General features: G+C 41.2%; 1 protein-coding gene across 2 annotated transcripts in view; it reads left to right on the forward strand.

Annotated features, from left to right (window-relative positions):
- Positions 1–27,500, forward strand: part of esrrga (estrogen-related receptor gamma a) — a 71,504-nt gene that overhangs the window by 10,092 nt on the left and 33,912 nt on the right. Inside the window, exons 2-4 of one of the 2 annotated variants that reach the window (XM_070827859.1) lie at positions 1,219–1,377; positions 14,405–14,829; positions 21,305–21,421. In XM_070827859.1, the coding sequence (XP_070683960.1) occupies positions 1,219–1,377; positions 14,405–14,829; positions 21,305–21,421 (701 nt within the window). Of the gene's footprint in view, positions 1–1,218; positions 1,378–14,404; positions 14,830–21,304; positions 21,422–27,500 lie in introns of those variants that run through there. The other variant, XM_070827867.1, reaches the window with a different exon arrangement.

Below are 27,500 nucleotides of genomic sequence, written 5' to 3' on the forward strand. Positions count from 1 at the left end.
CACCCAATTCTATTACAAACCCTGCCCTCTCTCCTCCTCTTTGACGTCAGCTATAAGTACTGTCCCTTTTTTTCTGTCTCACTCCGTGTTATTTAAGTAATTAATTTTTTGCAATGGATGATTTTGATTCTGTTGCCCGCGGTGACCTTATCACCCCGGCAACAGCTCCTCCCCTGACGACAGCACTGGATTTGATTGACAGATAGCGGCCCCTTCACCGGTGCTTTTACTTTTATATTCCCTCAGTCTTTCAGCGTCTTCCAAGGCTAAAACTGGTAAAACTCCTCTGACGTTAAACACATTTGTTAACACATTCCAGGACAAAAGTCCCATGTACTGGTTTAAAGTCCTAAGCTGTCTGTCCTCTGTCTATCTGTCTGCATGGCTGACATCTGTCTGTCTGTCAGCCTGTCGGTGCTCCCAGCATGTTGGTTCTTTGTGTCTTTTTTCCGGCTGTCTCTTTACCCTCTTGTCTCTCCGCTGCCTGCGCTAAGTAGTTACATACTTGTATAACCTTGTACATATACTGTTGTTGTGTATCTACGGTGGACATGCAGACGAGCAAAAGCGTGCGTTTGAATACATGTGCATTTATAAGACATCAAAATAATACAGATTTGTGAAGCAGAATAAAGTTTTTTCTCCTTTACAATATCTCCAATTCATTTGCCCAAAAAAATGCAATTGTTGTAGCATTATGTAGGTTTTTTTTTTCTTTCTTTACATCTCTGAACATTTTTTTTTTGTTTGTACTCTTGTTAGTGTCCTCACCTGTACAAAAAAGGGTCAAATTAAAATGTATTGAATATCAAAAAACTTTTTAAGATATTAATATTTTAGTTTAATATGTAATGCTGTAGTTTTAATTCCTCATTTGAACTGAAACTGGAAACTAGATTCTGATAGTGAGAAATCGTTCATGTTCACAAAAGAACACAAAGTTTAGTTTGGTTATTGTTGCTGCATTTCATTTTTCTTATAGGTCGTACTACATTATTTCATATTGCTGAAACATTGTTCTCCTCGTGTTTACATTTCAAAAAGAGCAGATTTTGAATGTTTTACTTGATAGGTTGATAGTTCTTCGAACCCCGTGCAGCATTAGACAGGCCAGGCCTCAGCTGCTCTTTCCCACCTGCTGTTTCTCAACCTTTCCTCTGTTGCACTGGCTGTATTTTCACTCGCCCATTCTCTCTCTCACTTTGCCCTTGCCAACAGAATGAACTTATCGAAGGGGCCATTGGTGAACAGCAGCAGCGAAGATAACTCCAAGTCAACCTATAATAAATGCGGCGCTGGCGCCTGGAGGATGCACCAGAGCTACGATCCACTGGAGGCCAACCACATGAGAGACGCACATGCCCTCTACAACCCCAGGTAAGACAAAATGTCGAGAGGACCACAGACACATAAAAAAGGAGGGAGAGAGCAAAAAATGTAGAAAAAAGAATCTATTAATCTGTTAGGTTCAGTTTTACACAAAAGCCACACTTGACCTCTATAAACCTCAGATGAAAGAGAAAGAAAAGGCAAGCACTTTCAGACATCAAAAGCTAGTGTTTTTAGTGGGCCGTCTGTGTGTGAAAGAGACAGAGAGAGATAGCGCTGAGGAAGGTAACTTTTCTCTGTCATCTATTCAAATATGAGGGCTGTGTATTTCTTTTCTTAATTTTCTTTGATTCTAATTCTGATATTTCTTTCTTCTTTTCCTTATTTCATGGCAGCAGAATATATGTTCAAATTGATTCTGCTGTCAAGCAGTTTGTAATTTCTCTTAGTTTTCTTAGGTCCTTAAAAAAAAATTAAGAATAAAAAAAAAAAAAATCCCCTGCTATAGGATCCTAGAGTGACTGCTAAGACTCAATATTATTACACACCCTAATCAGTTGTATCTGATCATCAGTGACAACAGGCACGGAGTAGTGGTCGACCATGGAGTAGCCCAGTCTAAAGTTTAAGTTCCTCGCTCTATTTGGTTTACACTGCTGAATAGAAAAAAACATGACAAACTAGTCTTTACTCAGTCAAGAGAACATATTCATATTCATTGTGTTTGTGTGTGCATGTGTGAAACGTGTTTTAGTGCTTAAAGGCTAATATTTTCATTTTTAAAATAACGCGCTAATACCTTGATAACCCTTGTGGCCACTGCTACATGTATCTGTCCTTACCTGTAGCACTATATTTGTCGCGTTATATTTTCACAGCATATAACAGGGGTACCACAAGAAAGCAGGCTTCAACCCCTGGCTCAAGGACACTTCAGTAGTGCAAATGCGTCCCAGCGCGGGGGCATTAACACATATCATTTGGTTGAAGGACAGTCACTTTTACCATAACAGTAATCCCCCATGCCATCTGCATGTGCAATAAAGCATGAAAAGCTTTAGCCAAAGTGAAATTTCACTGCAAAGTTCTCCAGTGGAAATCAGTAATAAGTTTTGTTGATTAAGGCAGGTGAAGCCGAGGGCTGCTTTGGTCCATTTTTAGAACATAAACTGTAAATATGCAGCTTGTTTCATGTTAAAACACAGCAAATGTGTGACGCATGAAACACAGACACACTTTCCGTCTCCCTCTCTCCCTCTCTCCCTCTCTCTCTCTCTCTCTCAGTGTTTTTCCTCCCTCTTGGCCACTTCCTCTCTCTGTCTTTTAATCATTCTAAGTTTCTCTGGATAAGAGATAGAGCCGTGCGCCCAGATTGCAAAACTGTAATTGTAAGTATGTGTTTTGTATATAGTTAGCATAATGCAGGCTTGTGGCACTATTATATGCAAATGAGCGCGAATATGTGACAAGTGGGCTTGCTGCTCTGTCATTATACATTTTCTCACCTGCGCTTGTGACCAAACACTGCCAATGTTTGAACTGACATTATTAGATGCCATTGTAGCAAAAAGCTTTTCAAAAACTTCATCTATTGTTCCGTAACAATGAATATGGAAAAAATAGTATTTAGTCAGCGAGCATGTCACTCTGGATGTTGTATTGTTGTGACCAAACAGCATTACAGTGTGATGTCACCAACTGACATGATCACCCTAATGAACATTACTGTCATGTGTTACGTTGGTATTGTTGTTGTATTATTGCAGCCTATTAGAACATTATTGATTAGTGCATTGTTAGGCTTTTGCAAAGCCCTTTAATTTTAAGTGTGTGAGAGCTTGTGTGTATGCGTGCGCCTGTATGCACTGTAGACTGGGAAGTCTTAGTCCAATAGGATTTCAGGGTTAGTCTGGGTCAAGCCAATTAGAGGTCTGGCAAGCCATTCTCACGCAGACTCTCAGCCAATCACCAACAGGAGTGTTACTAGCACAATATCAGTGTGTGTGTGTATGTTGGCAGACAGTGAAGTCTGGTGATGAGAGGTGTAAAGGTTTGCCAGGGGCGAGGGAGTCACGCCATGGCCTGAAGTCACACACTGCATTCACACACACACACACACACACAGATTCACACACACACTACCCTCTGAATAGGGGAACATTATTTCCGCTGCATTGGTTCAAGCTTTGGACCAAATTAAAACAAACATTTGATATTGTAATTCTGAATTCAACTGCCAAAACTATGCTTAGCCTCAGATGTGACACAACAATAGTTTAGTTGACAGATAACAATCTGCCGAAGTTCACAGGAGACTTCTACTGTATATTTTAATACAAGGATATGTAACCTTGTAAATCAGAACAAAAAGGCCTCCTCATTTGCAGTTTATTGTCAAGAATTTAATCACAGCCGGCCTTTTTACATTTTGACTTGTCATAGTAGGAAAATCACAGTTGTTACTAATAACATTAACAATGTGTCCCAGTGGGCCAGCACAGTGACAGTGAGCCACCATACACAACAGCAGGACCCTGCTGAAACTAAAGCAGCTAAATGGAATTCAGCCACCATTAATTTGATTATTTACTGCTGCTAAAGAAGACATACTCTTTAAAAAAAGCATTATAAATATTATCTATTAAAAAGTGAAGATTGAAGCTAAGTACTGGACAAGTCAAGCCATCCTCTCACATAAATGTGCACACATACATACATGCATTCTCTTTTCATATAGACAGTAGAAGGAGCACATACACACACACACACACACATGCAGTATAAGATCAAATGAACAATCTGACCCCTAACTGTGTTGATGGGATTTAGTCACACACTCTGACACACGCACACACACACACTAAACACACCTTTGGGAAAAAATATACAAAATATAGATGTTTGTATGTACACAATATTAAACACAACAACACAAGTTATTAACATTATTTTTTTTATCACTAAGAATACCATTTTCTTATCAAATCTGTCAAAAACTATACATTATTTATAGTAATATATATATAGTATATAGTATAATTATTAAATAACATGAAAAGCTAATTTCCTGGAGATTTGCTGGGACAAAAACTTCTTTGAAATCTTAAGAAAATTCCTGATTTGTTTTTGGAGATCTGCAGTTTTCATTGGACAGCAACAATATTATTCCTATTTTTATTTAGGCCATCAAACCATGGGAATGTGATTAATGTCAGGCAGCCAGGGTGCGCTTGAATACACACACACACAAACACACATTGCTGTAAACTGAGCCCAATGTAATCATAATGATAAAGCAGATTGCCTTAACACACAGATGGGCCTCCCAACAGCTCTGTGTGTGTGTGTGTGTGTGTGTGTGTGTGCGTGTGTGTGTGTGTGTGTGTGAGTGTGTGTGTGTGTGTGTGTGTGTGCGCAAGTGTGGACAACGCTGATTGGATTGCAGATTTATAGAAGAGGATTACTGCTGGAGCAGAGAGAGAGAGAGAGGGAGAAAGAGAGGGTTTCAGACACTCACCTCTCATTAACTTCCACCCCCTTCACCTCAACTCGCCTTATTCTCAGTCATGGATAAACACACATATTCAATACACACATACACAAACATGCACAGATAAAATGCTGTGCGTGTTTGTGTGATGTCCATCCAAAGTCAAATTGATGCTTATAAATTCTTTTTACCTTTTAAAATGCTGAAGTGCAGATTTTAAATCCATGTAATTTGCAATATTTCTTAAAAGTGATCTTTTTTAGGAAAAACCCTATGAAAGCAAAGCCAATTCTGCAGAGATGAGCAGCAGTGGATTATCCTGTACTACAAGCAAATTATTTAAAACCTAAATAAAAAATCACGCAATGATTAGATCAACCTGTCATTGTGTTAAGATGAATTCGTTCCATCACTGCCGTAACACTGGTGCCAGTTTTTTTTACTTGAGGAAGTGCATTGGAGTGAGTGTAGAGGAAGATTTTAATGAAACATCCAAATACACAAAACTGAATTTAGACAGAGTGACATGGACATTGTAGAAAAATAGAAAAACTGAGAATGATGCACAATCAAAGACAGAATATAAAATAGAAAGAAAGAAGCAGGCAGGCCAGAAAGAGACAGAGACAGAAAAAAAGAGACAGAGACAGTGGGCACTCCAGCAAACCTGATTATGAGTGGATGTGAATTAGATTCCCTAACAGATGGTCCAGGAGCGAGGCTGTAAGGTGCATCAGCCAGCAGTGAGGGGAGGGAGGAGGGCAGGGAGAAAGAGGGGGAAGATCAGGCAAGGAGGCAAAGGGGGACGAGTGTCAACAGCAGCTGGTGACAATGCAGATCATTTCTGTACAGTACAGCAGTAGATGTATTTATAAAAGGTGGGATCGTTCTTTCAAATGATCATTTAATAAATCTGGGTAATGTTGGAGGAAGTTTTGTGTTTGAAGTTATAATAGTCTTTTTTCCATCCACAGTTTCTGTCACATAATGTAACCATACAACAAAAGTCAAGTCATCAACTGGATGAATCTCTACCAATAACTTTGGTAGACTATTTTTACAAGTATCAGTAATGTTCACAGAACGTTTAATATGTTCTCTCGACTTCTAAATGTATTATTTATGGAATATTGAATTGAAGTCAGCCTCTTAAGACGGATTTTCTCAATTTTAACAGATTCTCTGCATTATTGTACATACTCCAGCTCTGCTTCTCTCGTCCTCCCTGTGATGGATAGGTGTAAATCATCACAATCCTGTAGTGACAGCCCAATTTCCCCAAATCTGATCTGCTTAAAGAATGCAGCTTTGACGCTCTACTCACTTATGTCCTCTCCTCTCCTCTCCTCTCCTCTCCTCTCCTCTCCTCTCCCACTTTTCTTTTTCTCCTTTATTCCACTCCCTCATTTTCACCACTTTGCTTCGTACACTCTCTCTCTCTCTCTCTTTCTGTCTCTCCCCTCTTTCGCAGCAGTGCGCTCTCTTTTCCCATTTCCTCCTTGTCTGTTTCCCCTCTTCCTCCCCTCCCCACTCTCTGCCTCCCTCCCGTGTCACATTTGAAAGCCCTGTCATATTTACTAGAGTGGAAATCCTCTTTCACCATCTGCTTAATAAAATGTGTTTTTAATCCGATGGGGGATATTTTGTTTTTTTAAACTCTTTTTTTATTATACTTCTGCACAATTTCATTTGATACGGCACCTTGCCCAGGTCTCTATCTGTCTGAATATTAGAGTGAGAGCGTAGCAGGGCTGTATGTCTCATTGTACACGAATGATCCAATGTGTATGTGTGCAATTGGGTGTGTGTGTGTGTGTGTGTGAATGCATGTGTGTCTGCCACAATGGCAAGTGTCGGTAAGTGTTTGGATGGGCTGTTGCACCCCTAATGCTCAGCGATAACACTGCTAATCCACACACACACACACACGCACACACACAGAAAGAGAGACCAACACTAACCTTGATCAATGACCTTTCTTTATAAAGGAACCAGCCTACGATGTATATCCCTCACACACCTGCACCAACATTACCTTCCAATATCACGTGAATAAGCAGTGTTCAGTATATGTGTCAGTCTCATTACGTCCGCTGTGCATATAACTTAAACTAATTTAGTTCATTACATATCTCACAAAAAGGCGGATTACTAATTTCACGTTTGGAACGTGCAGTATCTTTTATAAAAGGTTTGCCTTAAAGGAGGATGTATTAAGTTATGTCATTGATTTCCACTCTTCAACCTTTCCAGTAAAAGGCTGGAGGTCACTACAAGTACATGGTATGCAATTTAGTCTGCCAAGTCCCAAAATAGAACTGAATTAGACATCTAATTTGCAGTAATTTATTTATTTCTATTTAGCAAATACTTGAATACAGTTCACAGGCTAACTGCTAACTGTACTCCTGCTGTGCAGCATACTGGACGTTTTAGAGGTTTGAAGCACTGTTACAGTAGACAACCACCCTTACAAATACAATGACACACAGCAGATAAAGGAGACAGAAAAAGAGAGGGGCAAAGAGAGAGAGACAAAGACAGAGGTAAGGAGAGAGAGAGACATGGTGACAAAGATAGTGCCTGGCAGCAACACACTTATCAGCTAGTGCTCCGCTAGAAAATGACCTAAATCATCAAGATTCCCATCTGACACACACACACACACACACACACACACACACACACACACAGGGTTAGCAGTACAGCGCTTTAACAGTTTTGCCCTGAACAAGCTCAACCTCTTCATATCTTTTCACTTAAATAACTACACCAATGCAGTCAGACTCTCAAATCTAAATCATCCTTTATACTGATCAAGAGAGACTTCGAGAGGAAAAGGAATTCCCCTAAAAAAATTGGAACATAACTGCCATTTTTGAGAAGAGAAATGAAGAGAATAGAGGGAAAAATAGAAAAAGAAAGAACATGGAGCAGGTTTAACAGTGCTGTGTGAATCTGTGAGCGAAGACACATGATATGCATTGATATCACCAGACTCAACATGATGTACCTGAATACTTTGCAGTCTGCAGTTTGAAAAGCACATAATTCTTAATCGATAGTGTTTGGCTGAGGCTGCCCTGTGTGTGCTGCCCCCCACTGTTTATCCATTCACATCTAGAGTGTGTGTGTGTGTGTGTGTGTGTGTGTGTGTGTGTGCAAACTTTATAAACCCCAGGATGCATCATAACAGCTTTAGCCCCACTATTGTGCCTCTGTAAGTCTTACCCAATTCATTTCACACCTGTGTGTGTGTGTGTGTGTGTGTGTGTGTGTGTGTGTGCGGATAGTTGTATACAGCAGAAGTGTGTGCAGGTCTGTGTTTGTTATGTTAAAATTCATACCAAGAACAAGTCATAGTGTCTAAAGACACACACTCAGACACATACTCTCAGGAATATAGACACACACACTCACATTTCCTCTCCTCTGCTAGTCTTTACAGCCCGACAGCCCATTGGGTAGAATGTGTTTTAGCCATTATCACATTGATTGTATGTAATCAGGGGTTTATTCTGCAGCCAATGAAGTGAATTACAGGTTTCCTGCCCGACTAACACTGTAACAATTGATCTGCTCCCTGGTGTGTGTGTGTGTGTGTGTGTGTGTGTGTGTGTGTGAGTGTGAGTGTGTGTGGTGTAAGGTGGTGTGTGTGACATGGTGTGGATGCACGAGAAAGAGAGAGAAGCAATGATAGAGTGTGTTTGTGTGGGAGAAGTAGGGAAGACGAGAGAGACCCAAAGAGAGCAGGAAAGAGAGGGCGAGAGAGAGCTCAGTAGGAGGGAGAGTGGTTTAGATTGACTGTCACTGCGTGAGTTTTTATTTCTTATTTTATTCATTTTTCTCCCTGAAAACAACTATAATCATCTACACGCTGTGAGTCTATGGAGCTAAGCTCCAACACCCATACTCACACAAACACACACCAACACACACCAGCACTACTCAGCAACACACACATTATTTTCTCTCTCTATTTCTCCGCCTTTAAACTATGCACACACCTCACACAATGCACATGTGAAAACACAGATTCAATTACAACTTACCCAAAAAATTGCACACAGAATGAAGCACATTAAAAAAGATTTTTTACATGTCTGGTCTTTCAGCCACAGGAAAAGAGAAAATATCTTCTCACTGTAATTCTTTAATAAGAGTTACATTTACAGCTAACAAGTTGAGTTTACGTTTGTTTTGTGTGTGTGTGTGTGTGTGTGTGTGTGTGTGTGTGTGTGAACTCGAGTGCCTATATCAAACTAACAAGCTGACAAGCAGCAGTTCAACAACCCTCCACAGATAGGACAACATTGAAAAGGGAGTAAAATAGAAAGAGAAATGGAGCAAAGAAAGAATAAACATAAGAGTGTGACAGCTGGAAAAGCAATTCAGTCTATTGATGAAATCATTCTATTCATTTGACTATGGAAATGTAAATGCATTTTTTGCTCCTATTCCCCTCCTTACTCCATTCTTTAATTCAATGTATTTCTTTTCTGTATTCCATCCTTCCTTCACTCCCCCAAAGCATTGCTGGTATCATCTAGATAGAATTGTGTAAGGTTTTTTCTCTCTTTTTTTTCTTTTTGCTTATTGGACTGTGTGTTCTTATCAGCATCGAGAGCACAATGCTTGGTGTGATGGAAAGGTATTAGCCAAGCCGTGGTAGCTACATTGTCAGCACTTCTGCCATCTCTGTCTCTTATTGCTACCACTTCTCTTCCTGCTCTTTTTCCTCTCTCGTCTTATCCCTCTCTACTCATTTTTGTTGCTTTTTCCATGGGAATTTGGTTCTAAAAACCAAAAAAAGTGATGCTTTATTCCTTTACAGCTGCATGCGCTGAAGTTTGTCAAGATGTAGTTAAATGCAGTTTTGTCTGTCCTTAACAGAATAACAGCAGCAGAATAAAATTTAAGCCCTAAAAAGCAACATGAGCCGTCAGACAGGTTATGAACAAACTGAGTGTTATCTAAACCTCTCATTTGGTGGTGAAAGGAGAGGGGTAAAATGACACCCAAACTGTCTGTTGTAAACCTCTATTCAACTTGCAGCAACTTATACCGCTCCATTCTCTTCTCTTCTCTTCTCTAACCTGGGGCGGGACAAAAACAGTTGGAGTTGTTTGAGGATCAGTTTGTGTTTATGGCCACCATCCAGTGAGACAGTCGCACAAGGATTGTATATAATAAAAGAGTGTGAGTGTCCACAGAAACGCAGACTAAACGAGCACACAGCGAAGAGCACCGAGACACAGAGTGAGGCAGAGTAGTTGCTCTAATACGATGATTGTATGTTTGTCGCTGCCAGTTGTCAGGGCGCTGCATCAGCCCACCGCTCTAATGACAGCTTGTCATACCAAAGTGGCCCACCTTCCCTCAACAAACACAGGAAAAAAAAGGATTCCTTCTCTTTTCTTTTCTTTTTTGTTCTTTTTGAGACATCTGTCTCTTCTTTCTGGTGCTTTCTCACCACGTGTCCACATATTTATCTCTCTTTCATGAGTCACTGTGACTTCAAAAAGTGAGAAATGGAAAAAAAAAAAGATGGGAAGAAAGAGAAAATGACAGGGATCGAGCTGGAAATAGAGACAAGGAAAGGTGGTTATCTTTCTGGGGTGTATGTGTGTTCTCCCTCAGTAAGGGACAGGTAAATAGGCCTTCTGAATATTTGATGTCTGCAGGAACTAAACAGACACTTTTGTCCCCTTGCTTTGGTTTGTCTCATATCTAGTTGGAGTCACGAACACTTTATGTGTGGTCATTTTTATCATGGGCACTAGTTCTGAATTGCAAACCTAAGTCAGTCTGAAGTTACGTATTTCAATGACCTGACAAGAACTTCGGTAGAATAATATTTTGGATGAAAGTGTCCACCACTTAGTTTGATGTTGTTCATGTGAAACTAAAACTTACCATCTATGTGCTTTGGTAAGTGAATGAATTTCTGTCTGAAAGTACGAGGGCAGGGAATCGGCGCTCGCTAACTTTAAAGGTACTGACCGAAATAATCCAGGACCAATTAGTATCGAAACTTCTCCAGTCGTTCCATCCTGTTTGTACACAGATCTAGAAAATAATAATGACTGGTTGTATGGTTTTGCTGGCAGCAGTCACCTCAAGCATTCAGTTTAATGCAACCTGTGATTGGGCCTCTACCGCAGCAGCTAAAAACTCAGACGGTCTGTGATGGTGAAGTCGTGCACGGTGTATGTGACGGAGTTGGCGGCTCAGCCTGCTCAGATGCCACCAAACATTTAAAAAGATATATATACTACATCCCTGAGACGATAAAATAAATGCAATGTAATGTAAAATGTGGAAAGATTATTTCAGAAAAAACTAACATGATGAAGCATCAACCACACCTCATCAAACGTGGAGAAAAGGTATGGAATGAAGCATCAGTATTTACTATCAGTACCACTTTAAGAGTACTGCTATTGGTACTGGTATCATCATTTTTTAAACAGTACCCAGCCCTAGAAACAACACAAAACATTTAATGATTGATCGAAATAGATAATTGCTTTCTTCATTACATCTAGTAAAATGATGATTGAGGAAATAGCAGCTAGATACCATTTTTACCACGTAATTCATGTAATTCAAAACCACAAAAATCTCTTTATTTGCTACTTGCTTTTATTTTTAAGTCAGTGTGATGCTCTTCCACAGGAGTGCATCAAAATGCACAGAAACGCAGGAACAAAATGAAATTCAAAACCCTTTTTTCTGCAATGGAATGGAGCGAAACTGCTAATGCTGAAATCTGATTACTGCTCTTCTTTGTGTTTTACTGTAATCATCTCATAACACACTGCTCGCGTCTCTGAGCCCCTTGTGAGAATTCAAAAAGAAAAAGAAACACACTCTAGCCTTTTTCTCTTTATATAAATCTCTTTAAATACCTAAAAACATAAAGAATTGATAAAAAAATTAGACCCAACCCATTCCCTCTCTCTCCACACTCATCTGAAGAGCCGACAGGCACAATAAGACTGCTCTTTCAGCACTGAGCCGTCGTTACATAGCGCCATAATTATACTGATAACATACATACATAAATGCATTCAACCTCTCGCTCGGCACAGCGCACTGGCTGTGATTTCTTAATCTTCTTTCCTCTTCTCCTCTCCTCTCCTCTCCTCTGCACGCATGTCTTCTTTTTTATTCTTTTTATTCCTCCCCCTTCGACTGCCATTATTTTTCATTTATAAGCAGGGAGAGAGCGCTCATAGAAAAGATGTGAGAGTGGGAGAAAAAGATGATAGAGGCAAAGAAAGAGAGAGCAAAGAGGGGGAATGGAAAGGAAGAAGGAAAGAGAGATAGATGAGAATTTGAGAGAGAGAAGGAAAAAAGCGCCTGAGATCTTTTGGCACTTAAACTCTTTCACTTAATGGTACTCAGAGGGATTGACGGTCGAAGGGAGGGGGCACAAAAGAGCATGAAGAGTGAAAAAGGAGAGATTAAATCATCACCATCACATCATCTACTTAAATGGGTCTACTCTCTTTTTCTGTCACCGCCGTGTTTTCCCTCCCTCTGTTAGAACATAGAGAGCCCTATGCGATCTCTATCATCCCATCACTCTATCCCACATTTACATTTATTTCTTCTTTGCTTATTCAAGCACCTTATAGGTGTTTCTGTCTCTCCTTCTGTATCATCACATCGACTCTCTCTCTCTCTCACCTCCTCTCCTCGTTCTTGATTTGTGTCCAAACCTTTCTCACCGTCCCCCTCATCCCAAACTCAAGGCCTACCTCAACATCAGATAAATGGGTTTATAGACATTGGTGAATACCACAAAGCCACGATTAATGGAGTCACTGAATTAGAAGGACCTGCAGGGTGGGGAGGGAAGAAGTGATGGTGGGAATAAATAATATGATGAAAGAAGGGTGAGGAAAGGCCAAAGTATGCTACAGTATAAATGTCATGTCACTTTATGAAAGGAAAAATTAACTTTCAAAAAAATCACAAAAATTCTGGGAAAGGAGCGTCTTGCCTCGCCGTACCTGGGTAGAGTCTGGCTGGAGGAAGCGGACGGCTTTGTCTCATCTTGATGCTCATCAAGCACGTTAATGCTCTATTGCACATTAAAACCGGACTATTCAGATGTGAAAATGCTGTCCGTCTGTCCTGTGGCTGTCATCAGTCACAGCAGCCAACTCCTCTTTCTCTCTTTCTCCGTTCTGTCTCTTGCTACGGCTGGCTGTCTGTCTGCCTACCTGTTTTCCTTTCTGTATCCATTCTCTATTCCCCCACCCTTCCCTCTCCCGACCAGCTCTCCATTCTCCGTCAAGGCGCTGTCTGTGTTTTATGGGTCCCTGTAGAACAGGGATCTTTTACAGGCCAACTGGACTTTAGAAGCCCCTCGTTTAGCAGCATCCTGCCTTAATTAAAAACCCCTTTTGTGCTTTCTGCCTTTAACAATGAAAAGGGAGAGAAGGGAGGGAGGGCAGGGTTAGAGGAATAGAGAGTTGTAATGCAAAGAGGAAGAGAGAGAGAGAGAGAGAGAGAGAGATGGCAGTGAATAGGAAGTGATAGGGAGACAGGCAGATAGATAGTAAGGTAGACAAAGGGAGGGATGGAGAGATATGGACAGAGAGAAGATAGCTGTTAATTACAACTGCCATTAACAAGACACCAGTCAGCCTCCTTAGGGAGACGAAGAAGGAAAAGCAAGAGAGGAGGGAGGGAGCAAGGAAGGGAAGCAGAGTAGAGTAAGCAAGAGACAGCAGAGAAGACTAAGAGAGGAGGGGAGGGGAATACAGTGAAGATGTGGCACTCATTAGTTGAGGTTTAGTTTTGTTGTTTCTTTTTTCAACTCAGTCCTGTAATGCATGGCTTCCCCTAACTTCTTGCACAGTGTCTGTGTGTGTGCTTGAATATGACCATGTATAAATCTGTGTGTGTGTGTGTGTGAGCACCATGTATGTGTGAGGCTGTCTTTGGGATGATTGAGCAGCAGAGAGGCTGCTTACTGATTACCTTCATGTAGAACAAGCTGCTATTGACTGGAGAGTGACGGATGACCGTCGGCCCTGAGCATGTGTATGTGTTGGTGTGACTGTGTGGTTCCATGGATGCTTCTCTGCAACTCCATTTTGTACATGGTTCCCCTAATGAACCACAATCTATTTATTTTTATGCAGTTTTTTTAAGTCTCTCATATTACCTTGTCTCGTCTTTACCCCTCTGCACTACTCTCTATTATTTTTCTCAAGAACAGAATAACAAATGTGATGGATGGATTCTGTGTGTACATGTGTGTGTGCATCATTTAAAGACCGCACAGAGGTTAAGTGAAAAAATATAAATCTACTGTAGAAATTGACAGTGAGGAAATACAACAGCATCAGAACAAATGATTGCTGTAATTTGACTCTCAAAAACTGAATTTCTTTCATTGAACATTGCCTTAACTGTATCTATTTTTCTTCTCCTCTATCTCTGCTTCTCCTCTAAACCCTTCCTTCTCCTTATAAATGTCCATAACTTTTCTTACATTTTACAAATGACATTTTCTTGTAATACTTTCTTCCACTTCTCCTCTTTGTTCCTGTCTCACTCCCTCAGGCTTCTCTGCAGAATGTCCAGTAAGGAGCGCCACCTTGAGTCCAACTGTCCGTCCTCTTATATAAAGACTGAGCCGTCTAGTCCTGCCTCCCTGACTGACAGTCTAAACCATCACTCCCCTGGTGGCTCCAGTGACGCCTCAGGCTCCTATTCGTCCACGATGAACGGCCACCCCAACGGCCTAGACTCCCCGAGCCTTTATGGCTCCAACGCAGGGCCCCTGGGTCCTGCTGGCGGCCCTGGATCAAAGCGTTATGAGGACTGTTCGTCAACTATTGGGGAAGATTCACAGATTAAGTGCGAGTACATGTTGAATTCGATGCCCAAGAGGCTGTGTCTGGTGTGCGGGGACATTGCATCAGGGTACCACTATGGAGTGGCATCCTGTGAGGCCTGCAAGGCCTTCTTCAAACGTACCATACAAGGTTGGCTTCCATTTTGACTTTCTGTGTATAATTCTGTCTCTATGTTCGTCCATCTATAATTCTGTCCCTGTGTCTTTCCATTGATGTGTCAGATCTATTATTTCAGGTTAGCCTCTAATTGTCCCTTTCTGTTTTAGTGTCTTTGTCTTTACATCAGCCTCTTTGTCAAAATTGGGGTGAAATTGATATATTTTAAAAACTGTAGACATCACAATAAGATTTAATCGATTTGGGGTTAAATGGACAAGAAAACGTTTTGTAGCTATTTTAGTTAGATGTCTGCCAAATTTGCATTATTGAAGCTATGAAAGTGCATGAAAGGTCATAAACACATCACAGCAAAAGAACACAATGCAGGGTTGGCTGGGGGAGACGCAAGGTCAGAAGTTAAAGGTGCAAAGTGTTTTTCATATTGAACTGCAATATGAAAAACACTTTGCACCAAAAAGGCACACCTTCACAGAGAAATATTGCACACACAGCAGTGGAAGCATAAACTGTTTGTCTCTGTCACACATGCACATACACCTGAGCCATTATCCAGGACACATGATAAAAGCCACAGGCCAGATGTGAACCCAGATTTTAAATGGTACATGAAGTCCGCTAAGTGAGCCACCAGGACACCCACTGCAGTCTATTGTTTTCTCTCTCCTTCACAATGCACGTCATGCACGTACACACTCAAATATAAGCTGCAATTCAGGTTCATGCACATCAACTACAAGACACACCCTGTTTCACCCTCAACCTTGACCTCTTCTTCATCAACAGCAAAGAGTAATTTCCAGGTTGTGTTTGCATTCCCAGATCTAGCTGCTTATGCTTCACAGGAAGAGTGTTAGCTATAAGCCTGTTGTCTAGGAGATAAAGTAGTGTCAGAGGAAGGTCAAAGGTTATGTCTAAGGGTCAGGAGTTCAGGTTAGGGGGAAGAGGAGAGAAGGGATAGAACAGTAATCCACATGATGAGAAGAGTACTAGGAATTAGGCTCAGTAATCCTTTGCTCGTCTCTTGTTAGGGTTAGAAGTAGTCTAGAAAGTGCACAGGTATTTAGGCTATTCTCTCCAGTTTTGTGGTTATTTAATTCATACTCAACCTCTCAGCTTGATCACCACTGTGCCCTTCATTTACCCTTGTAAGCAAAGCGCAGGTCAGTCTTACAGACAACCAATTAGCCACGAAGCAAACCAGTAAATCATTTGTTCCTTAATCCACCCACACAACCATCCTAGTTAAACATAACGTATGCAATGTGAAGAAAATCATCCAATATATGGTGAATTCAACTTCACCAATGTAGCACTTGACACAAAATGATGAGTTTACTGGGGATTATGATGGTTTTCAAGTTTCTTTTCACAGTAAGCACAGCTAAAACAGATTGATACAAGATGGCTTACCTATAGTTTATCTATAGTAAAACACACAAGCTGGTGATATTCTATACTTTTGTGAGTGCAAACAACTCCCAAAGGACCAAAATCAACAATGTGACAATCTCCCTCTCAGTACTTTCCCACTCCCTGACAGTGGCTCTCAGCACCAAGTGCACACATTCTAACAAAAGACGACGATCCACAAGTCTCAAATGGAAATGGAAATAATCTCACCCACTGCTTTCATGTGTTAGCGAGTATTTATGGCTGTGGTATGATATTTGTTCTGTAGGGTCAACTCAAAGTAAACTACAGCTCCCATGTTGATCATATAGAAGGAACATGTCAGGAAGTGCAATGGTGTGGCTAACTAAAATATTTTTTATAGGACACAATGGAGCACTATGGCACACTGGAATAAGATATATCAGGCTATGCAGATAATACATGTAGGAAGATCAAGTTATTGTTGGCAGTTGATTCATGAGATTTTCAAAATATATAATATCACCTTTAACAACCCATTAACCATAGGACAATTAACCAGTTTTAGGTAGGGGAAATAAAGGCCACAATGTTAGACAGTTTCAAAGTGATAAACCTTTGAAAACTCTGCATTTGAGTAATGATACTAACAATTCTAATTATTATAAAACAAATCAGTCCATCAGTCAGCAGGACAGCCTTTAGTCAGTATGCCAGTGCAGTAACCAGGCTACCAGTCAGTCAGCCAGCCGTCATCGATCCATTGAGTCAGTCAGTCATATCAGACAGGATTCATCTATCTGCCTTTCCATCCATCCGCCTATCTGTCGCTGCTTTCTTTTGCTTCCGATAAGCAGCTTTCCCAGGAAAGCCCCAGAGAGAGAGGGACAGGGAGAGATGGGGGGGTTGGAGGGGGGTCTTACATCCACTAGATGGTCAGCACTACCTAGAGATGACCTGTATGTATTTATTATGGGATGAGATCACGACACGGTGAAATCCTGACAAAGAGATTGGAACACACACAAAGACACACTCATAGAGGCACATTCACACATGGACACCAACACACATGACTAGACAGTTGCACACATGGCTTTATAATCACTCTGTGTATGGGTTTAACCCTTAATTCATCTGTCATCACTGTAGGGTCCAATAGTTAACCAATTCCACAAGTCTCATTTCATTTGAGGGCTTGTTAAAGGTTACATAGGTGAGGACCCAGTTACAGATTAAATACAAGAACATATTGATATGATGCCATGTTGATAGTAGAGACTATGACCTTGAATAGATTTAAAGCACTGCTCTGTCCCCCATCTCCGTCACTCACTCATTTTCATTCTATTTGTAATCCTCCTTTTTCCTGTAGTGAACATGTTGCAGATCAGGAAGGTTGGAGTTTGAGGTTATGGGTCAGGACTTTGTCAAAGCTAGTTACAGGACTGTTGTCACGAAAGGTTGAAGCAATACAACAGTTAAGTTCGGAATGGATGGGAAGAAGACCAGAGGGATATACTGAAAAATCAGTTGGTTAAGAAATTGCTAATAATCCACTATTTTCAATGTGCGAATTGATGTAATTCATTGAGAAAATCTCTCAAATGCAAGGCTATTTTATGAACAAATTTCAGTTTGTTTATTTCATCAGTGTTTGTGCTACAGTACTACTGTTGATGTTCCTTTGGATGCAGACTGAGCAGTTTTGGATCCACTGGAACAAATGGGTCATGACATTATTTTTGGCTAAACTCATCCACAGATAGAGTGGATCTGTGTTACCCTGCGTCTCTGTGTGTGGGCTTTTGGGCTTGTGCTCATCCATGTAGTGCAGGTTTGTGTGTACGTCTGTGCACATATGCCTGTGTTTATGCACGGTTGTGTGTTAGTGTGCGGATCTTGGCTGGAAAGCAGGGCCAGCCTCAGATGGGCAGCGGCAGACATATTGGTATGTTTCAACCCATTAGCCAATAAAACCGCAGGTAATCACCAAAAAACACCTCCAGCTGGACAGGGAGGAGAGCATGGGGTGGGAGAAGAGAGGTGAGGAGAGGAGAGGAGAGGTTTGGATAAACAACAAGTTGAAACAAGGAATGAGAAAAAGAGGGGAGAATGGGGAGGGTGGACTGGGCACATGGATGTAGGAAGGAATTAGTGGTATGTGTGTGTAGGTGTGTGCGTGTGTGTGTCGCAGCATGGAGGAAGTGGCTCTGGCAGCTGCTGTTTCTGTGGCGTCAGTCCAGCGACACCTGACAACCTGCATCTATCACTCCCTTATTGAGAGAGAGGGATAAAGGGGAGTGAGGAGGAGGGCAAAGTCTGGGAGAGGGAGGGATAGGGCGATGAAATGGGAATAGGAAGACAGCAAGAGGGAAGACGAAAGGTGGATGAGAGCAGGAAGCAGGAAGATGAGAAAGATCATAGTGATATAGAGCAAAGGAATGAATGAAGAATGCGGTAAAAATGGTAGGTGGGACAATCAAACAAGGGAGTCTGTGTGATAGCTGTGTTCATGCTGCTTAAAAGAAAAGAAGCTAATTCCTCAATAGTGAAACAATTTAAAATATACAAATACATATTTGCATGTCTGCATATTTTGCTGTAGGATGATAAGATGTTTTCTGTTACTGTTGCAGTTAAAACTATCTCATAAAAATCCAAGGTACCAAGAAAAGAAGGCAGTGGGACAAAGTTAGAGGTGTAAGATCAGGAGAGGTAAAAACAAAGACGGCTCAAAGCGTATGGCAGGCCAACATTCATATTACACAGTCTGTACAATAGTGGTCAATTGTCATGCAGCAGGTGGACGCACACACACATCTCAAAGGAGATTGCAGGGGATTTGAGGCCCTCGTACATCCCCCCTCACTCACACCAACACACACAAACTCACACGTTATACATAGGACCCTCCAAGAATCTTTCGGATCTAAGCCCACCCCAGTGCACAATAAGACACATAAAGACAGAAATAAAGAGACACACGCACACGCACAGAGAGCAATGACATTCTGATATAAACCCTTCTTTTCTTATTCATACCCTATACCCCCACTCTCAAGCTGGATGTATATGTCTGTGTCTGAGCATACAAAGAGTATACAGCCTCTTATATCACACCTTTACATGGGCCTGTAGTGTAAGCCTACACTGCCCACCCACTTTCTGCATATGTACAGTGTGCAAACATGCCAGTATTAAAGTCCACTCCGCCTCCAGTAGAGATAGTGTTGAGTTACTGTAAATACAGTTCTGTCATAAGTGCCACTTTAATCAAAAATATATGCATTATTATTATTATTATTATTATTCCTTATTGACACTCACATTTGCAGTAGCACTCAGCATGTGGAACTGTTAATTTTTTTTTTTCAGGGAAGGTTGAACACATTTTAGCCATAGTGCTACCAGCTCTATAAGTGGCTCTTTACTGCAGTTATCCATTTAGCAGCGCTTGCCTGTTTAGCCTTCACTAACAAGGCCTTTTACTGACCACCCATTAACCCACGCAGATCCTGTGTCATTACCACATTTAGCCTCATAGTGCTAGGTAAGTGTTAAGTGTTAGGTAAGTGTCCCTCTTAATTGCTGAATTAATGTGCTCCTCCTGTATCATCAGCATGCAAAGGGTGCGTGAAGGCTAACTAGTCCCATTAGTAGTGTCCATTAGACTGCAAGGGTTCGCCTAGCATTTAGCATGTTTAGCCTTTACTTTAACTAACAAGGCCGATTAATGAGCATCTTGTTACCCATTAAGAAGTGTTGGTGCATTTAGCCTTTTCCCAAGCTAACTAGCCCCTTTAATCAACTCAGTAATGAGAAAACATCCTCGCCACAGCAGCAGTCAATAGCAATCACTGTTTACTCTGTTTCAGTGGGAGATGCATAGGCTGGCTGGGGTACTGTAGTTGTCAGTTGGGCACAGGAGAAGGGCAACAAAAGGTTTTTTGGTTCACATTTCAAAACAGTTCAAACAATAGATAAATAAACCTTCATGAACAAATAAACCTGTTTGAGCAATTGTGTAACAGTCCAAACTGCCCTAACAAATCCATAACTGTGCTTTGCTTTGAACTGGCTGGAAGCAAATTACTAAGTGGAGGAAATGAGCAGAGCTGAGGGAGAGTGAAGCTGAAAATGAGAAAACAGCAGAATAAAATGGGAAACAATAAAAGGGGTAGATGGTTGGAAACAGGTCTAATTTTGGCCTATAGTGAAATGCAAAGGGTTGAAAAATAGCAAAGACATAGGACATGACAATATAGAGGTGGGGATATGTAGAAAGAATGGTAAGCAAGGGAGAGAAAAAAAGAAAGACATTATTACATAGTGGATATATTGTTGTGAATGTAATGTGGCATTGGGAAGTAAGGTTTCCGCAACTAAGAGGAAACCTAGTGACGCAGTCAACAATCAAAGGTAAAGATGTTATTAGCCTCCAGCAGACCTCAAGTGTTGTTATTTTACTTGGCCAGGGTTGTGAAGTTAATAGACTTACATTGGCTAATAATCTTATCCTCGGCTCTGCATCAGAGTGTTACCATGAGTGCACTGCAGCCTGTCACGCAACTTGAGCTTGCTCCAGCCATGACCCATGCACCCATATATATACCCACATAACACACACACGCACACATACAAATACACTGTATTCTAAGCCAGTTGAATGAATTTAATGAAGTAACAGTGAACCACTGACTGAAACCATCTGTACATACATAAAGCAATGACCAAATACAGAAACTCAAATCACAAGAAATTAGATTGTCTGCTTATGGTGGTCATTTGTAAATCATTTGGTTTCAGCAGCTTGCTCTTTACTGCACTATGCCAACAAAAGGCCGTCTCATCTTAAAGGTGAAGATCAAGGTAGCTGAGTCATTAGGTTTATTTTATTGTCCATGTGTGTTTGTGTCAACCTCCAACTCTATATTCTTCTCTCTTTGTCCATAGATCAATGTTAATAAAACATACTGTTTATGCTCTTTTTCCTGTTTTGTTCAGCAGGATGCTCAGTACTCTGAAGAGGTTGCCAGCCCGCCTGTCTTTTGACGTATCTGTCTAAAATGAAACTTCCCTTTTTGTCTTCCTCCAACATGTTTACATACAGGCAACATTGAGTACAGCTGTCCAGCCACGAACGAGTGCGAGATCACCAAGAGGAGACGCAAGTCGTGCCAGGCCTGCCGCTTCATGAAGTGTCTGACTGTGGGCATGCTGAGGGAGGGTAAGGGAAAAGGTCTCTTCCTTATCTTTCTCAGTTAACTGTGCTACATGTAGCATTTTAAAGCCTACTAAAACTGTTTATTCATGCAGTTAATAGAAGCCAATGCTGACAGGATTAGCAACTTCTACCGGCCTCAGCAGAGCATTTGCATCATGTGCCACTGCGTTCAGTTTTGCAAGAGATCAACCAGATTTATGGCTCCCAAAGATACTGTTTTAGAAACCAAAATAATAAAAATGGCTGCAGTTTCACTTCATGACACATGGTACAGTAAATGTAAAAACTTAAGTCAAACCAGTCAATTAAGTAGATTGAGTAAATGCATACAAAAGTCCACTATGGGAAATTTGTTTTTTTCCCATCTGTTCAAACATAGTGTCACTGGCTTATGGTAAATATACTGAGATACAGCCAAGTATGACAATGATTCATTCATGTTGAACCATGCTACATGTAACACTTCTTAGTCCTTGTAAACACTCCTTTTATATACAGTCCTTTGTAATCTATTTCTTGCCTCTGTTTTGCCTTGTGTCCGTCAAAGACCCAATATCAGACTCTGACTATATTATACTGACTATATTATCACTTTACCTAAATGAGATAAAAATACAAATTACTGGATAATTGCAACACTCACCAGTTGTTTGCTGGTAAAGAAAGGTTAAAAAAAGCGAAACCAGAGACATTACCTGCGCCCACACCACTTTGATTAAATACACTCACTCTCTCATTTTCACACTCCCTCATTGCCACTGCCTCTTTCTCTCCCTCTTGTCTGCCCACCTCTGACCTTTGTACTCCCACTGCACTTCCAACGATGAAAGGAGGGAGAGGAGTGGCAAGGGATGAAGAGGAGGGCCTATAGAGAGAGAATGGGGGGCATGGAGGGAGGGGGAAGGTGGGAGAGAGCTAGGGGGAGGGAGGGAGGAAGAAAGGGAGGGAGAAGAGATTGATTTATAGGAGCAGAGGAGAGGGACCAGGGGAGGATGAGAGGCAGGGGGAGGGTGGTTGAATGAAGCAGAAAGTGTGTGTGAGAGAGAGAGGAGAAGAGAAGAGGGTCAAGGTTGTAATTGATGGGAGACCTGGCCTACGCCCCCTCCCTTACAATGGTCAGGGAGCGTGCCTCTGCCGACGCCTGCCAGCCCTCCTTCCATCCATTCCTGTCTTCATCTCTCCCTCCAATTCTCCCACTCAGTATTATTGTACTGTTTCTGTTGCTTCTCTCATGCCTTCCATCCATCCATTCTCCTCTTCACCTGCTGTTCTCTCTATCCTGTTGGCACTATGACACTCATCCATACTTTTGGCTTTTCACCCACTCAAACAGTTTTATGTGATGCTCATAACCAACAGTTTGAGGAAGGAAATTTTGTTTTAAAAGACAAAAACGTGCGCATTTTATTAACCTGACAAAGAAGTTGGTGCAAATTATTTATGGATTGACAACTTCACATCCCTGACCCCACATTTCCCACCATGGTTAGAATAGGATGATAAAAAAAACATATACAAGATACATTTTATCCACAAAAATCATGCCAAAGCAGTTTTAATGACAATGTATCATAGAAAATGACACAAAGAGTACATATAAATAGAACTTGCAAATAAAAAAACTACAGTAAAACATTCAACAATCTAAATTCTAAAATTGTGATTAAAACTAATATTGTAGGCTAAAAGCTAAATTAAAAAAAAAAAAAGTCTAAATGAGACTCTGGGAATTTAGATCTTCACACAAAAATAGAGTTTGTTCCTGTCTTTAAAATGATTTTTTTCTCTCCAAAACAGAAGGTAATACACAATAAAAAAAAAACTCAGAGCTTCAGACTTAAACAGGCACTTAAATGAAATTCAACAGCCCCAGTTTTACTTCACTGTAAAAGCACGCTCATCTCTCTCTCTTCTTTCTCTTTTTTGCACACACAAACACTCTCCCAGCAAGCTGCTGTCGTAGCGTTTGTTCTCCCAGTTGATCTGACATAGGCAGAACCTCTGTCTCATCTCCTGTTTTGTCTCGCGTATGAGTATGTGGCCACAAACACACACACACATGTGTAAGTGCATGTGTTATTGGCAGCTCTGACAGTCTCACGGTTCACACAGCTCAGACTTCATCCTCCTACTGGACACAGACACCACACCGTCCTCGTCGATAAACTCCAGACATAGCTGTCATTTGCAAGTCTATATGTTTTAGACATCATTTCCTTTCAACGCTCGACTTTTAAATACATTCTTGCCTAGATTCTGTTCAGCAGTGAGTGAACAAGATAGGTTGACATGCTATATTGATTTTAACTATTTAGGATGTGGTTTGCCCACTAAGCCAATAAGAGCTGCTTTTGTTGCCGCTGCTCCCCTGTTCCACACACATATATCATGTGCACACACACACACACACACACACACACTTAGGCCTATATACTGTATATATACATCAACATGACAGACCACAGGCAACCCATTTATTGTGCTAGGTGTGAATTTAATACAGGGAGACCCACTCAACATATGAATAAGGGTAGTTTGAAAAATTGATAAATCCATTTAAAAAAAAATCATTTCTCATTTCACTCTTTAACTGGTACATTTGAAAAAGACAACTTTGAAAAGGAGCTGAATGCATCCCTTCACCTTCATAAAAAAGATGTAGTCTTTAATTTACCAATGATTATAAAGTGACTTTACATAAAAAAATTATGAAATATTTTTTTATTAAAACATTTTTATTTACCAGGGGCAGTAATTTGGTTCATTATATTTAACAATATTTCAGAATGGACTAATAACATAATTCTTTGGAGAGGCCAATATACAGAATGACAGAGGACATTGTTATACTACCAGGTGAAACATTTAATAACTCTCGGCTAAAAATCCTTTACACACACAACATTTAAGGACGTTGCCCACTGCATTTCATGCCGGTAAGCATTGTTGCAGCAGAATTGCATAGATGATAATGGTAAGTGACTAGATCAGTTAGCATCAGAGCTAACTGTGGTTGTCGGGGGCTAGCTCACGGGAGAAAGGTGAAGATAAAGTGGTATGGGTGGAGTGGGAGCGGGGTGGAGGATGTGGAGTAGAGAGTATGTGTGTGTGGATGCTGTGGTTTACCCCTTAGGGCAAGATCTGCCTCAAATTAGCTTTGTCGCCCTGGGAGACAGAGAGGGTGAGATGAAGAGGAAGTGAGGCAGCAAGGAAGTGTGTGTGTGACCAAAAGAGAGGGGAGAACAAGAGGCCAGAGGGTCAGTAAACCAACTCAGGGTGGAGCCTTTTCTTTACATGTTCTATTAAACGCACACACAGACCTGTCTATGTGGAATGTGAAATGTTTCTCACCGAGAGGAGAGGAGACGAGTAAACGAGCATGGGAGGGGTGGTGGGGGGGCTAAACTGAAGGAATGAACGAACATGGGGCACCCACCCACCAATATGTAGCAGCTAATTTCTGGAGCGAGGCAATTAAAAGGCCTGACTATATTATGAGAACTTCCCCTCTGGCAATGGCTGTCTGTCCATTTTTAATGAGGTCATAATGATGCGTCAGCTGAAGACCGAAAGGTCACCGGGGCGGGGCCTAAATCTGCCTGAAGAGAGGGGAGGGGGGAGTGAGAGAAGCAGGGCATTGTTGCAGGTAAAAGAGTTGATGAAAAATAATCAAACAGGAGAAAAATGAAAGCAGTTTTCGACAAACACTAATCTAAAACAATTCATTTTTATTTAATTTAGGTTTTTAACGTGTTTGACGAGTTCTAAACCTGTAGACAAGCAAAGGTAATAACACTGTAGCTGTCACAGTTATTTGTATTTATACACACCTGGCAAGGCAAGACAGACATAATACATACAAATTCAGCAGTAATGCGTAGAATTGTCATGAACAGAATACAAAACACAGATCAGACATTGGACATGAAAGGCTTTGGCAGAGGCACACAGTGCAGATGCCAGCAAAATTCAATATGCATGTACATTGTACATATGGTCATATTGACAGATTTGCTCCCTTACAACGTAGCAGCTTTGATGACGGCACGTCTGATGAATCATGGTTAAACAGACAGAATGTGTTGAATCCCAAACCAAAGCTCCCATCTCTATATTGCTATAAACGGCCAGCTGGATTCAGATGGTAGACTACTAGAGAGACAAGTCCACAGACTGCAAATATAAACCTTGGCACACAGCCGCACACATGCACACCCGCACAAACACACACACACACTCGCACTAACAGCTTGTGCCAACTTTGGCCGTGCTCCCCACGGCCTCTAAGACCTAATGAGTGAGATCGGGTGGAAGGCCGCAGTCTGTGTGGGTGTTGGTGCTCATATGTGTTTGCGTGCGTGTTTGCTGCGTGTGTACAGCTGGTAGTGTGCGTCATGACTCTTCATAGCTCAACAGTCCTGACTGCCGCTATCCAGTCTCATTGCTGCACACACACGCAGTCATACAGAATACAGTCAAGGCGACTGGCCGACACATGTTCACGTTCAGAACACACAAAGATAATTTGTCTCTCGTAAAGGACACGTCTTATTCTAAGATGTCGGTGATTAAAAATGTGAGAAAGAGAGGATAAAATGCACAGTTTGTTGTAGGACAGTGGCTGGTGAATGAATATTATAGAAGGGGAATCCAAGAAGAGAGAAAAGAATCAGAGAAGAGGATGACCAGAGGAGGAGAGAGCGAGTGATGGGGAAAGGGAAGGAGACAGGAGGAGAGGACAGGGAAACAGAGGAGGGGAGCGCCAGACAACTGGTGGCGTCTGGTGTTCCCCCACGGGAAACTTGTAGCTAAATCTGGCCCTGTAGCGTCTGTCCTGAGCGAGTGTGTGTGAGTGTTTGTGTGTGTGAGTGGCATCTGGTTGCATCCCAGCTAGAAAGGAGCGATAATGGAAATACTGTGATGAGAGATGTGCCTAAGTGGCCCGCTCTCTTTCACATACACTCGCTCTCTGTTTCCTTGATAGGAGAGGAGAAGTGGCAGTGAGACTGTTTGGGAATAGCAATATATTTAACCCAAAGCTGTAGCTGTTCTCACTCGTATTTGACAGCTCACAATAGCAAATGTTTCATCAAACTCACAAATTTTCCCAAAAAGCTTTTATGTGTCACAGATCTAATAAATGTGAAAGTGATGCTTTGCTACTTCACAAGTTTAAAAACTGTGACCGAAGACCTCTGATTGTTAGAAAATAATATTAACAAGAATAAGTATTTTTCAAGAAGTGATTGCAATTGAATACACCATCTTTGGTGTCAGCTAATGTTGACAATATTTACCTAAAACATCTAAGAAACCTGTTTAAACTAAATACTTTCAGATATTTTGGATGTACAGTAGTTGTATAAATGTGTCAAGGTATGCCATAAACCATCTTAAAAGAAAAAGGGCCATAAATCAAGAAAAGGCAACCTTTTTTAAGGAACTTGCATGGTCTCACACACATGCCCACTCACACACACACACATATTCACACACCACTGACAGCCACCTGCCCGCTGCCTCAGGCAGTGCTGTTCTGATCTGTTCTGGTCTAAACAAAACAAACGTCACTGCATGACACTACACACACTTTCCTCTACCCCCCCACCCCCACCCTTCTCTCTTGCTCTCTTTTGTTTTCGTTCTTTCTTCACACTCTTTACTCTAAGCATGGAAACCTTTCACAAAGTGAAACACACATCTTGACTCTGACACTGATCTAATTTCTTCACCCTCTGAGCCAACTAGTTACACCACAACATGCTCCACGTTCTGGTGTTCCTACATGCATGTATGCTGCATGTTTCTGTATCTTGTCTTACTATTTCTAATGCTTCCTCACATGCTGAAGATTCAGGGATACATACACACAAATGTTCACTCATACACATTAGATTTAAATGGGTCTGTTGTCGTACCCAATCTACTCGCCCATCAGTTCTTAAACCCACATAGGGAAACCTTTTATGTTATTACATCAACGCTGTGGTTTAACACACACACACACACACACTCACACACACACACACACACACACACACACACACACACACACACACACACACACTGAAACAAGGTGATA

Source organism: Pempheris klunzingeri, chromosome 1 (assembly GCF_042242105.1).
Source record: "Pempheris klunzingeri isolate RE-2024b chromosome 1, fPemKlu1.hap1, whole genome shotgun sequence".
NCBI classification, from domain to species: Eukaryota; Metazoa; Chordata; class Actinopteri; order Acropomatiformes; family Pempheridae; genus Pempheris; species Pempheris klunzingeri.